Source organism: Rhinoraja longicauda, chromosome 4 (assembly GCF_053455715.1).
Source record: "Rhinoraja longicauda isolate Sanriku21f chromosome 4, sRhiLon1.1, whole genome shotgun sequence".
NCBI lineage: Eukaryota > Metazoa > Chordata > Chondrichthyes > Rajiformes > Arhynchobatidae > Rhinoraja > Rhinoraja longicauda.
Window position 1 is genome coordinate 32,051,482 of NC_135956.1, and position 14,862 is coordinate 32,066,343.

The following is a 14,862-nucleotide window of genomic DNA, read 5'->3' on the forward strand; positions in this document are numbered from 1 at the left end:
AGACCATCATTATGTAACATTGATATTCAATTAGCATTTCAAACTCACCAGGGCTTGGCCACTGTAGTCGTCATCTAGTATGCAGAGAGAGTTCAGAGACGAAACACCACGAAATAAATGAGTTGATCGAAAATATCTTTGAAAACTTAACAACCTTCTTATCTTCCTTGCTGAAGCCAATTCTCCGGTTTCAGGTGGTACTGCAAAAATAATGGATGACATGAAGATTATTTCATATATAACCCTACCTGCCCTACAATTACTTTAATTGTAATAATCAAAAGTTGAGCTTCACTGGACTCTGCTAATGTTATCTTAATTTGTTTAACCTACGAATGGTCTTTAAAACAAATGGGGCTTAACCCATCATTACATATTTCACAACCACTTCCATTAAATAACATTCCCCTCAGGCTAATATTGTGGGCTGCCGAAGGTAACTTCAATGCTCTGGGCTACCTGTACCTCCTCAGAATCAAACAATTGCCGAGAATTTCAAATGCACTCCAAAAAGGTGCAGGAAAAACACACAGATACAGTAAAACCATCCTGGTGTTGTTCCACATCATTAAAGCCTCACTCACAAAAATATTTTCCACACTTTAATAAATATTACCTGGCTCCCCACTCGCAAGCCCAGGCTTGGGAGATCAGTTGAAAGCACAATTGAATGAATTGCTTCCCAGCAAATTGTCATAGTTCAATCTCCACCGGTCATAATTGAACAGGTTTTAAGTTTGAGTTGTGGACTTGGCATACAAAAGTAAGTGATACATGATCAAATTGTTTGCCACACAGAATCTCAATGCTTTATGTCATCCTGTAGATCAGGAGGAACCGTGTTTCTTGATTACGACTAATCACTTTATTTCCTAATTCTAAATATAAACAAATAGTCTATAAACTTCTTCAATCTCCCAACTCAATTTTCAGTGCAATTTGGAGCTTTTCTACAAACGTTCACCCCATCCATCAGATGCTCAGTCTTTGCAATGTGCAACTGTGGTGTCCAATTTACGCAAAGCAAATTCTCAAAAACTGAAATGTGACAGTCGTAGAGTCATAGCATGGAAACAGGCCCTTCGGCACAACTTGTCCATGCCAACCAAGATGCCCCATTTGCCTGTATTTGGCCCATATCCATTTAAATATTTCCCATCCATGTACCTGTCCAAACATCTTTTTAAATGTTATTACACGTGTGTTAACTATTTCCTCTGGCAGCTCTTTCCATATACCCACCACCCTCTGAGCAAAAAAGATACCCCTCAGGTTCCTATTAAATATTTCTCCTCTCACCTTAAGTTCTCTGGTTGTTGATTCCCCTACTCCGAGTAAAGGATTATGCATTCAGCCTATCAATATCCCTCATGATTTTATACATCTCCATTAGATCAGCCCTGAGCCTCCTTCGTTCCAAGGAATAAAGTCTCAGCTAGCCCAATCTCTCCCTAAAGCTCAAGGCCTCAAATCCTGGCTTCATCCTTGCAAATCTGGTCTGCACTCCTTTTAACTTACTGACATCCTTCTGACAGCAGGGGTGACCAAAACTGAACACAAAACTCTACGTGGCCTCACCAATGTCTTTTACAACTGCAACGTGATGTGCCAACTTCTTTCGTCAATATCCTGACTGACGAAGTTAGTACCAAAAGCCTGCTTTACCACTGTATCCACTTGCAACAACACTTTCAAGGAATTGTGTACCTGCACTCCTAGATCTCTCTGCTTTACAAAATGTAACACCTCATTAAATCTGCATTAACCATTATTCAGCCCACTTGCCCAGCTGATCCCATTTTTGATAAGCATATTAACTGTCTACGATACATTCTACTTTAGCGTCATCTGCAAACTTCTAATCATGTCTTGCGCATTCTAATCTAAATCACTGATATAAACCACAAGCAACAATGGGCCAAGCACCGATCCTTGTGACACACCACTAGAAACAGGCCTCCAGTCTGAAAAACAATCTTCCATCACCACTCTCTGCTTCCTTCGATGTGGCCAAATCTCGCCCTAGATGCCATGCATCCAAACCTTCCAGAACAGCCTACCATATAGATCCTTAAAAGGCCTTGCTGAAATCCATATAGACAACGTCAACAGCTTGCTCTAGTCATCCTATTTAGTTACTCTTGCAAAAAAAATCTCACTCATGAGACATAATGTCCCATGTACAAAACCATGAAGACCTAATCAGGTTCTATCTAAATGCATATAAATCTTATCCCTCAGAATCTTCTCCAGTAACTTACCAACCACAGATGTTAGTCTCACTGATCTATAGTTCCAAGGATTTTCCTTGCAACTCTTTTTAAATAGAAGCACAGCATTAGGTGATTCATACATCTCAGTCGGGGCTCCTGCAATTACTTCTCCAGTTTCCCAGTGTCCACAGATATATCTGATCAGGCCCAGAAGATTTATCTACCTTTGTACACCAGAGGACGTCCAACACCTCCTAAACCATATTACAGACTGTCCTCAAGACATTTCCACTACGTGCCCCAAGTTCCCTCATCTTCATGCCTTTCTCCACAGTAAAAACAGGAGATATACTAATTGAAGATCATTGAAGAAGTTCCTCACAGATAGCCGGTTTGATTTCAGAGGGGTCCTATTCTCTCTGGTTAACCTCTTTCCCTTCATGTACTTGTAAAAGATTTTTGGATTCTCCTCATTCTTATCTGCCAGAGGCATCGCTTGGCCCTCAAGATACACTTGATCCCAGCTTACTATACCTGGTCCATGCCTCCTTTATCTTGAACAGGGTCTCAATTTCTCTTGTCATCCTAGCTTCCTTACTCCCACCTGACTTGCCCTTCACTTTAACAGGAACATACACGCTTTGAACTCTCGATGTCACATTTTTAGAAGCATCCCACGTTTTGTATGTCTCTTTGCCCACAAAAAACATACTCCAATCAACCTTTGCAAGTTCCCAGCTGTAACGTATTCATACATATTCATGTTTTATGTTAATGAGTTGGTGTTCAATATAAGCAGGGAATGCTGGATAATAAAAAGGCACGTGATACCGGCAACTAACGTGCAAGTCTAGTTCTTCATTCTGCCGTCCGGAATATAACAAAACTGGCGATGAGGTCGGGATTGTATCGGATTTGAGACTGAGTTTTTCTTGTCGAGTTCTTCAAGCTAGTATAGCCTTTGTACAGCTAAGTTTTAGGTGAATTGCTACACTAGAACAGACAGGAAATCGAGGCTTTATAAAAAAAAAAGCGAGGGACAAGATGGCGGCATCCATAGGCTACATCAGAAACCTTGGCACTTTCGATAAAAGTAGAGAGCCGTTCAGCTCCTATATGGAAAGAGCGAACATGTTCTTCACGGCAAACAACATAATGGAGATTAGCGGTGAAGGAGAAGTAGTGACTGCAACAAATACGGCCGTTCGCGAACGCATGCAAGTGATTCTGCTCACGGAGATCAGTCCTGAAGTGTTCGGTACACTCGTGAATCTCCTTGCGCCCATAAAGGCAAAAGACGTGCCATTCAATGATATTATGAAAACGTTGGAGGAGCACTTCAACCCAAAGCCTCTGGAAATTGCAGAAAGCTATAAATTCGGCACTAGAAACCAGAAGCAGACTGAGACAATCAGTGAGTACATTGTTGCCTTGAAAAACCTGATTTTGCACTGTAACTTTGGAACCTTTCTCGAATGCGCACTACGTGACAGATTCGGTTGTGGTCTAGTGGATGAACAAATTCAGTCAAAACTCATGAACACTCTAGATCTTATATTCGAGAAAGCATGCAAGATTGATGCCATCTCCATTGTGGTAGCAAAGAATACTCGTGAGTTTCATCCACCACAGATTGCAGTGGCCGTTTAGTCATAAAGCAGTGCCTATGGCCAAACCAAAAGGCGCTAAACCAAAACCAAAGTATGGTGGAGAGCCAAGTTCAGCCGGTTGTTATTGTTGCAATGGTAATCACTCATCCCAATTTTGTCAGTTCAAAACGGCCATGTGCTATAACTGCCAGAAGAAAGGTCATATCGCCTCAGCATGTCAGGCCAAGCTGAAAACAGGAAACAAACAACCAGCGGGAAACAAGCCACAACACCAGAAAGGAGTTCACAACTTGGAGATGAAACAAGATGGAAATGAACTTGGGTTGTACACCATTTATGCAAACGACATCGATAAGCCTACAACCAGCCAAGGCAAGAACTTTCAAACTAAACTATTGATCAATGAACAGTTTAATCGATATGTGTATTTACACGGCAGCAGATTGTTCGGTCATGAGCAAAGACCTGTACGAAGCAAAGTTCCCACAGGCACCATTGTTTGAGAGTAAGATCAAGCGGAGAACCTACTCAGGCGAAGTTTTGGAGACATGCGGACAAATGAACTGTAAAGTTCAGCATCATGGTCAGTCAGTAACACTGCCCATCATAGTAGTCAGCTACAGAAATAAACCAACCCTCCTTGGAAACGATTGGCTGAGTAGAATAAAATTAGACTGGAAGAACATTTTTAGCGTCGATTTGTCCAAATCTGGTCTTGAGAATGTCATAATCAAACATGCAGAAATATTTGCCGACAGCTACACGGGAATAACAGGGTACTCTGCACACATTCGATAAAGCAAGATGTGAGACCTGTGTATTGTCGACCAAGACCTGTACCATATGCGCGAAAGCAACAAGTGGAGGAAGAACTCGACAGGTTGGAGCGGAATGGAGTACTCGTGAAGACAGTCCAGAGCAACTGGGCTACGCCAATTGTGGCTGTACCCAAGGTCGACAAAACTGTTCGACTATGTGGTGACTACAAAGTCACAATCAACCAAACCGTTGAAGACGAACAATATGGGGTACTGATTGAGAATGATCAGCCATGATCAAATTGAATGGGGATGCTGGCTCGAAGGGCCGAATGGCCTCCTCCTGCACCTATTGTCTAATATCCGTTGCCAACCTCGCAAGATCTGTATGCAGAACTTAGCGGAGCAAGAGTCTTCACTAAACTGGATTTGTCTCACGCTTACACCCAACTCAATGTCGACAATGAAAATCAGCAGCACTTGACTATCAACACACATAAGGGCTTGTATTCATATACAAAGCTGCCCTATGGCATGAAATCCTCCCCGAAAATCTTCCAGTCTGTCATGGACAAAATGTTGCATGGCATTCCGCCCTGTGTGTGCAACCAGGATGACCTACTGATATTCATAGAGGGCATGGAAGACCATCTGGAAATTCTCGAGCAAGTTCTCACACGACTGAACTGCCACAACGTCAACCTGCGAGAAAGTAAATGTGCATTTGCGCAGTCAGAGGTGATCTACTCAAAGTAGAGGCCAACGGACTGCGCCCTGTGAAGGCGAAAGTTGAAGCAATAGTGAATGCTCCAAAGCCCAACAATGTGTCAGAGCTACGATCATTCCTTGGGATGGTGCAGTTCTATGCACGATTCTTCCAGATTTAGCAGTTGTGCTAGAGCCACTACATCATCTGCTACACAAAGATGGTAAATGGATGTGGGGAAAAGAACAGCAACGTGCATATGACATCTGCAAGAAAAACTTGACAAGTGACAAACTCCTTGTTCACTGTGACACGACACTCGAGATGAAACTTGCTTGTGATGCTTCAAGTTATGGTGTAAGTGCAGTGATCTGCCACGTAATGGATGCCGGACAAGAAAAGCCTATTGCTTTTGCATCCCGCACCCCATCCCGCATCCAATGAGTGAGTGCAATTATGCACAGTTAGAAAAGGAAGCACTGAGCATTGTTTTTGGAATCAAGAAATTCCACCAGTTTCTTCTCAGCAGACCATTCACCCTAGTGACTGATCACAAGCCACGACTAGTGATACTTGGTCCCAAGTCAGCTATACCTTCCATGGCGGCATCAAGGATGCAGCGCTGGGCAATTCTGCTGTCCCTGTATGACTACAAGATTGAGTACAGAAGCTCCAAGTGCAACGCAGTTGCAGATGCGTTGTCCCCGTTGCCCCACGAGAACTCTGACATGGGAAGTGAGAACTCAATCTACACACTTCAAGTTGTAGATGAAGACTTTCCAGTGACTGCAGAATTTGCAGCAGAAACAGAGAAAGATACTGTGCTGAAGAATGTCTATGAACAGACATTGTACGGTTGGACTGAAATTGATAGTGGATTGAACTCAGAACTGAAGCCTTTCCATAATCGACACCATGAATTATCATGTGAGCAGGGGTGCATTAAGTGGGGTCACAAAGTGGTTTTACCAGAGTTTTTGAGAAACAAGATTATAGATGAACTTCATGCCGAACATCCTGGCATAGTAAGCATGAAGTCAATTGCCAGAAGTTTTGTGTATTGGTCTGGTATTGACAGTGACATCGAGTCACTGGTGAGAAAATGTAGCGTGTGCCAAAATTGCCGGAGTAAACCACCAAAAACACCCCTGCAACCCAGGTCATGGCTAAGTAGACCTTTTCAGAGAGTTCATGTAGATTTTTGTGAAAAGGGTAATGATCACTTTCTGGTACTAGTAGATAGTCATTCCAAATGGAGTGAGGTTAAGCATATGGAGTCAAGCACAACTGCTGATGTACCATAGATGAGTTGAGATAAATTTTTGCATGCCATGGTTTACCGGAAGAACTTGTTTCTGATAACGGGCCTCAGTTTTGTTCAGAACAGTTCAAAGAGTTCATGCAGTGGAATGGTGTAAAACATACACTTGTTTCCCCTTACCATCCAGCCTCCATGGGGCGGCGGAAAGGTCTGTTAGAGTTGTCAAAGATGCTCTCAAGAAACAAGTTTTGCAGGGTAGTTCAAAGCTCAGCATGAGAATGATCAGCCATGATCACATTGAATGGCGGTGCTGGCTCGAAGGGCCGAATGGCCTACTACTCTCTATTGAAACATCGTATTTCTTGTTGAAATACAGAACCACACAACAGGCTACTCGTCTGCAGAACTGTTGATGAAGAGAAGGCTAAGAATGCGCCCAAGTCTAGTTCAACCCAATTTGGCCTCGAGAGTTGAGCAAAAACAGTTGTCAAAAACACCACTTTGACTTCCACAAAAAGGAGAGGAACTTCAAGTTAGAGGAGCAAGTTCGTGTTCTCAGTCCTCCCAACAAGTCCAGTTGAGACAAATGGGATGTTGGGAAAATATTGGAAGTGTGTGGAACAAAAAGATATTTAGTTGAAGTTGGAGATAAGATCAAAAGTGTTCATGTTGATCAAATGATTCCAGCCAAAGATGAACCAAAAACTGAGCATGAATTCCTAATCCCTGAGTATTTATCTGAAAGTGAGTTGGAAAAGACCAGCGTTTGAAACACAAAATTCAGTTAGTACAGACAAAGAAACAGATTCCTCTGGTCAAAGTCAGTGTACTAAAACAGAGCCAAACAAGCCTACAGTTGAATCAACACCTAAACCTGTTACACCTGTTACTGTTAAGACGATCAGGCAGGATCCGTAAACCAGTAGTTAAGTTAGATTTGTAAGTTAGATAGCTCACTGCACAATTAAAACGAAAGTGTAGATATGCAAAATAAATATATTATGTTTATCATTTAAAATTTCATAAATACAGGATAAACAATACTGGTTTAAATCAAGTATCACAACAACAAAATTGTAACCGAGTACTTAGATTTAATACTTAAAAAAAGGAGAGCAGTGGTTCATACATATTCATGTTTTATGTTAATGAGTTGGTATTCAATACAAGTAGGGAATGCTGGGTAATGAAAAGGCACGTGATATCGGCAACTAATGTGCGAGTCTAGTTCTTCATCCTGCCGTCCGGACAAATGCAGGAGTGAACTCCCGATAAGCGCTGCTCCAGCACAGGAGGGAACTGCCGGCGAGTGCTCAACCAGCATAGGAGGGAGCTCCTGGCAACCGGGCCCAGTCGCCGGCGTGGAGCCTACCAGGATTGGGCCCGGCTGCCAGCAAAGCGAGACGAGTGAGAAGGACATTGGCGAGCGGGCAGGGCAGTCGGCAAACAAATTGGACGTCGACGTGACATCGCCAGCGTGAGTGCCGGCAGTCGGCTGAGCCTGCGTGATGCCGACAGTCGGTGGAGGACATGCCGCCGAGAATTAGGCCGACGGCATGGGGGATGGGGGGAAGGAAGAAGTGAAGGAAAAAGGACTATATTGAATACTTTTGTAACTTTGTTGGCGCCCTTCCAAATTTCATAGGATTAGGTAAAGCTTTGCCCTCCATTGTAGGGTCCCTTACATATTGGCCAAGGAAACTTTCCTGAATACATTTGGGAAATTCTCCCCCCCCCCCCTCTCGCCCAGCAGACCCAACCTATATTAGTCCTTTTTAATGACTGAGATAAGTAATGGACAGGGCACTCAATTTAACTGGCCTTTTTCCAAATAGTGACATGGTCTCTAGCTTTCACCTGATCACACAGATATAAAGCATTGGATTATCATTTCATTTTATAAACAGTGTCCAGTAGGCCATTGGAGTGCCAAACTAAGTTTGTGTGCCCATGTTTCTGGTATGACAGCTCAATTTGTAAACATCTGCTCCAGAGGCACATAAACCTGCAAACAGAGAGTGACACTGACAGCTTATTTTGTGCCTTGTTCATTTAGTGCATTTTTAATGTATTTACCTACAACCAAATAGTTCATAGTCCAACGCTTTTTAATGCAGATTTGGAAGAGCACGAGATCATTTTAGGAATGATACGCTTCAAATGTTAACCCATCTATAATTAATACAGACATTTTAAATTAACTGTGGTGATAAATTCAAAACTGAAATCATTTGATTGACAGATAATTACATTTATTCGCTGAACAAGAATCTTTATTAATAATGAAAGCTCTTTACCACATCCAGAAGCAAGTAAAAAGTATTCAAGATGAAAAGCTGAAACTTTTGGATGCCACATGAGGACAACTAGTAAAAGCACTGTAGAGCAGGTGTTCCTTGATGTTCTTCTGACATGATCTATTAAACAGGCATCCTTGCATCGTAGCAAAGATGTAACAAATGCAGCGAACTCTTGGAGGAAAAATCCCATCTTCGCACCAAGGACATCAATAGCACCATAACTCCCTTTACAACTGGATCCATCACTTTCTCATTGGCGGATCACAATCAATGCAGATCGGTTACAGCATGTCCTCCTTACTGATCATCAACACAGTATGATCACTATAACATTTATACCTCACGCAACCTCGGCTAGGCCAACAGCGTAATCGGGGACGTCGCACCCTGGCCACTCCCTATTCTCACCTCTCCCATCAGGCAAACGGTATAGAAGTGTGAAAATGTACACTATCAGAATCAGGGAGTTTCTTCCCAGTGCTTACCAGGCAACTGAATCATCCTACCACAATCAGAGAGCAGTGCTGAACTACTATCTGCCTCTTTGGTGACCTTCGGACTATCCTTGATTGGACTTTGCTGGCTTTACTTTGCACTAAACGTTATTCCATTATCATGTATCTATACACTGTAAATGGATCGATTGTAATTATGTATAGTCTTTCTGCTGACTGGTTAGCACGCAACAAAAGCTTTTCACTGTACCTCGATACACGTGACAATAAATTAAACTGAATTGAAATTAAGCACTCGGGTGGCGTGCTTAGCCCCCTGATGTTCTCTTTACACCCATGAACGTGTGACTGAGCATCTACATTGCCATCTACATTGTCTGAGGTACCAGCTGGTGATGCGTCGGCATACAGGAGAGTAATAGAACACCTGGTCGGGTGGGGATGTAACAACTACCTTTCACTTAGTCAATTAAAATGAGGAACTAACCATTAACCTAAGAAATGGGAAGTTGGAAGACCATGTGCTAATTTTTGTTACAGGGTCTACAGTGGAGAGTTAAGATTCATAGCGTCAGCGTGGAAACAGGTCCTTCGGCACAACTTGCCCACACCGGCCAACATGTTCCAGCTACACTAGTCCCACCTGCCCATGTTTGGCCCATAACCCTCCAAACCTTCCCTATCCATGTACCTCTTTAAGGGTTCCTTAAATATTGGGATGGCCCCTGCCTCAACTACTTCCTCTGGCAGCTCATTCCATACACCCACCACCCTTTGTGAGAAAACGTTACCCCTCAGATTCCTAATAAAACTTTTCCCACTCACCTTAAACCTATGTCCTCTGGTCTTTCATTCACCTATTCTGGACAAACAACTGTGCATCTACTCGATCCAATCCTCTCATCATTTTATTTGCCTCTAAAAGATCACCCCTCATCCTCCTGCATTCCAAGGGATTGAGTCCCAGCCTACTCAACCTCTCCCAATAGCTCTAACCTTCTAGTCCTGGCAACATCCTCGTAAATCTTCTCTGTACCCTTTCCAGCTTGACAACATCTTTCCTATAAACAATTAGACAGGTACATGGATAGGCCAAGTTTGGAGGGATATGGAACAAACACAGGGAGGTGAGAACATCAGGCCGAAGAGCCTGTATCACTCTATGACTTTGTAACACGGTGCCCAGAACTCAACACAATACTCTAAATAAAGCCTCAACAATGTCTTACACAACTGCAACATGACCTCCCAACTTCTACACTCAATACTCTGACTGTTGACAATACTTTGCCAATGTGCCAAAAGCCTTTTTGACCACCCAATCTACCTGCGACTCCATCTTCAAGGAACCATACGCCTGCACTCTGAGATCCCTTTGTTCTACAACACTCCCCAGAGTCCTACCATTCACTGTGTAGGTCCTGCCCATGTTAGACTTCCCAAAATGTAACACCTCACATTTCTCTGTAATAAATTCCATCAATCATTCCTCAGCCCACCTGGCCAATCGTTAAGTTTCAAATTCTTGGATGTTAACATCTTGGATGAACTGCCCTGTGCCTAGCACATAGATGTAATCACGAAGACGACAAACAATTGTCCCTATAACGTCTTAGTGGCCCCAAGAAGTTTAAATTTTTTATCATGTCACCAAATACAGTTGATGCGGCAGAAAGAAGAAATCAAAATGCCGGTGGGGAAGAAATAAAATTATCGAATATTTTGGTATTCTAATATGACCCTGAAGTACGTAAAAGATTTTGGTCCTCGGTAATGTTACTGAGTTGACTTTTATTGAAGTAACACAAACTTTAACACGTGAAATGTAACTCCCACATAATCTTCTGACACACATTTCCTTGCTTTCAAAATTACTTTAATTTGCTATTGAAAGTATAGAATCATGCAAGTTCTTGCAATTAAGTCTGTTTATCTATATACTAAAACTCTTGTTTGTTTGTTCCTGAACTACAGCCAAAACGGTACATGATATCACAACAATTTTAGGCCCACCTTACTCACCGTCATTTCTTTGGTGCTAATAGAAGAAGTTTCAGTGAAATTTTTAAAGTTATTCACATTTTTAAGTTTAAATCTATCTCCTAGGGAGGGGAAGGGGGGGGGGAGGGAGGGAGGGGAAGGGGGGAAAGGGGAAAAGGGAGTGAGGGGAGAATGAGAATGAGGGGAGGGAAGAGGTTTGGGCCCAATAGGTCCACTTGGTCTAGTTTGTTAATAAATCTGCCAACTCCGAGGAGAATTCTTTAAGCCAGTATTATCACAACACTCAAATATACTTGCAGTGCAATAGGCGGAAATCAATGTAAGGATGAGATTCCCTTCTTTCTGGTTGAAATCCTGCCCGGCTCCTCACTCGTACATCCCCTGCAAAAACATGTTGAGATATTTGGTATCATTAAGACATTTTGTGGGTTCACTGATGCAGCATGAGGCACAACCTAAAAAGCAAAAGATAACTAAACCAACAAGGGTTTTCAAATAATTAAATAAGAGTACACCAAGTGCAATTCATTTGGAGAATCTGATATTAATGCATTTTTTGGTTGACTTCAGGTTGTTTTGTCAAGCTGAATATTCTGACATTTTTGTTCACACATTTTCTATGATTGCAGGATTTTTAATGTTCTTTCTCAGGACTAATTCTCTACATTAAGGTCCTTTGCAATCTCAAGCTAAAGCACCCATGCAGCTAGATGGAACATTAATAATTTCTTACCAGCTTACCCCAAACCCCCAAGTCACACTTTTAAGGCAATTATTATCTTCAGCAGCCCACATCCACCCTCCTGCATTGTTTGATCATGCCATGCTCATGTTGATTATCTCCTCTCTCCAAAATACTTTTCTTTGCAATAAACATTCTTCTACTGCTATTTGCCTGCACTCTTTTCTCACTTTGGATGTATTTCTCACACATATGCACATCATGTCACTATTTTAATAATCCTTGCTATGAACTGATAAGCATTCTTAAAAATCAAGAGAATTATGATTTTTCGCAAGTATCCTTGTGAATGTTCAGTATGGCTTTTGTGCAACAATTACAAACTTCTTGGAAAAGCATAAAAGATGTTATTCACTCTTGTTTTCATGTTTCTTCCATCGATGTTATTGTTGGTGACTGGATGAGTTTAGTGCTTTTTGAAGTTTTATGGAAAGGGAGAGGATATGGTTAGTGACAATAAGAGGGCACTAAAGTTGCTAAAATGGTACCACAGAAATTTATGTGGAAAGCAGCATTAGTGATTAAGAATAAAGAATGGAAAATTAAGCGATCATAGTGGAGGGCAGTCCACATTTGCAAAGCCCATGAGGAGAATTTTGCAAACATAAATAAACTGACGTCATTAGAGCAAGGGAATGCAAGTCAGGGAAGTAGTGGCCAGGGGGGGGATTTCTTGGAGTAACATCGCAACAGTGATAGAAATCATTAAATCTGAAACTGATCTTGTGTAAAGAGCAAATTAGCCAAATCTAATTGAATTGGAGCCACTTAAAGGATGTTACCTCACCACATAAATTACCTGTCCCCTCCTGCCTGAAATGAGAAGAGACAGACAAATTAGAAGTTGCTGCCGACAGAAAATGGAGCTAGAGGTAGAGGAAAAAGAACCAATACCAACATCAAAAGATAACAAACAAACCTGACTCATCAGAATGAGTGCTATGGACATTCTAGAGCAAGACTGAGAATGAGAGCAAGCAAAAGATAACTTTAAATAGATATTTACTTACTGCTCATTTCGGTCACTTCACAATAATAAGTGCTGGTTTACTCACCTAACATACGAATGTACAGAGCGGTCTGGTCTGAGCTTTCATACGAGATTGCCCCCCGTCTCTAAAAAATATAAATTGGACACAGAGGTTTCGATATACTATTCAACTCCAAGAACATTTCCACCATTTGTAGTGCACTATGAAAAAAAAAAACTTTTTTATGTTTAGGATTAAATAAGGAAATGAATAATCTCTACTTAATTTGATGTTCCTAAAAATCACAAACAACACAGTTTCTTGGAGGAATAATGCTCTACATTTCCACCATCTAGACCTCAATTTTTTCCTTGGCTTCCATCTCTTGAATGGAACATAATATTCCTGATAGACACAAAATGCTGGAGTAACTCAGCGGGACAGGCAGCATCTCTGGAGAGAAGGAATGGGTGACGTTACAGAAGGGCCTTGACCCGAAACATCACACATTCCTTCTCTCCAGAGATGATGCTTGTCCCTCTGAATTACTCCAGCATTTTGTGTCTATCTTCGATTTAAACCAGCACCTGTAGTTCTTTCCTACACCTAATATTCCTGATGGTATCTGATCAAGGTGCTTGTACAAAGGATCATCCACTCCCCTTTGCATTCCAACATTCTAAAATAAATAAATCCACATAATCTGCTCCTTGTGGATGATGCCTACATCGAGTTTGGCTACAGCATGGTAACTGGCCCTTCGGTCCAGAGTTCATTTTGACCGTCGATCACCTGTTCATAGACACACTCACCTGACAAATAGTAGACAAGAATGATTAAATCTTGGATGTAAACAACAAATTGGGCACAGTATTCAGTAGCAATATCAAGAGCTATTATGTAACTGGTGCCAATGTCCCAATCGAATCAAGCACCCAGGAACAAAGACTACAGAATATGGTAGACACTGCATGGGCCATCATAAGCACTGGCCTCCCCTCCATTGATGGAATCTATAGGCAGAGCTGCCTCAAAAAAGGCAGCCGACAAAAACCCATGGCACTTTGGCCGTGATGTCATTTCAAGACCAATGGATCTAGGAAGTTACACGAGCCTGTAAATTCCTAAACCACCAGGTTCAAGAACAGCTTCTTCCCATCAACCATTATGCTCTTGATCACTACAGAACACCAACCTCTGCAACTATGACCTTCTAAGGACTGCAGGTTTAGTTGCACAACATACTTTGGTTTTTGCACTATATGGTTACCTAGTATTACGGTGATTCATTTATAGTATTTTGATTATTATATATTTATCTATTTGTTATTGCGTTTAAAAGGACTATTAAGCTGCAGCAAATAAGAATTTCATTGTTGCGTTGTTGGTACATTAAGCACTCCACTCTTGAAGTTTATACCAATAAATAAAAGAGCTCTGAACATAAGACACTTTTGCAAGTCTTTCTCCTAGCCTTGATGCTTGTGATACAAAAATCTATAAAATCTCTGACCAATCTGAACAGCTGGTAACCCTGAACACAAAGGCATCTCTTCATTAGGTATGTGTCCTCTCGAGAGAATGAACAGCTTCCAGCTTAGTTGCCTCAGGAATTCCTTTGAAACAAAGGGTCCATGGGAGGGTGCAGCAAAGGCAATAGTATGAATTTAAAGCAAAAACACAATTTCTATTGGCAACAAGGAAGACTGACAAACTCTGGAAAGGAAACAAGTCAGCTAAACAAGTCAGTAATAGGAAACCAACTGAAATTGATATGCAAATTAATAAAGAATCCAGAAAGACACATGCGATTTTAAAACATAAATCAATTCCAAAAGACCAAGT

General features: G+C 41.6%; 1 protein-coding gene across 6 annotated transcripts in view; it reads right to left on the reverse strand.

The window, feature by feature from the left end:
- pde7a (phosphodiesterase 7A) overlaps positions 1-14,862 on the reverse strand; it is a 116,322-nt gene that overhangs the window by 41,423 nt on the left and 60,037 nt on the right. For all 6 annotated transcript variants that reach the window (XM_078397467.1, XM_078397469.1, XM_078397463.1 and 3 more), the window contains 3 exons: positions 13,102-13,162; positions 11,602-11,685; positions 49-200 (listed from right to left, as the gene is read on the reverse strand). In XM_078397467.1, coding sequence (XP_078253593.1) covers positions 49-200; positions 11,602-11,685; positions 13,102-13,162 — 297 coding nt within the window. The remainder of the gene's footprint in view (positions 1-48; positions 201-11,601; positions 11,686-13,101; positions 13,163-14,862) is intronic.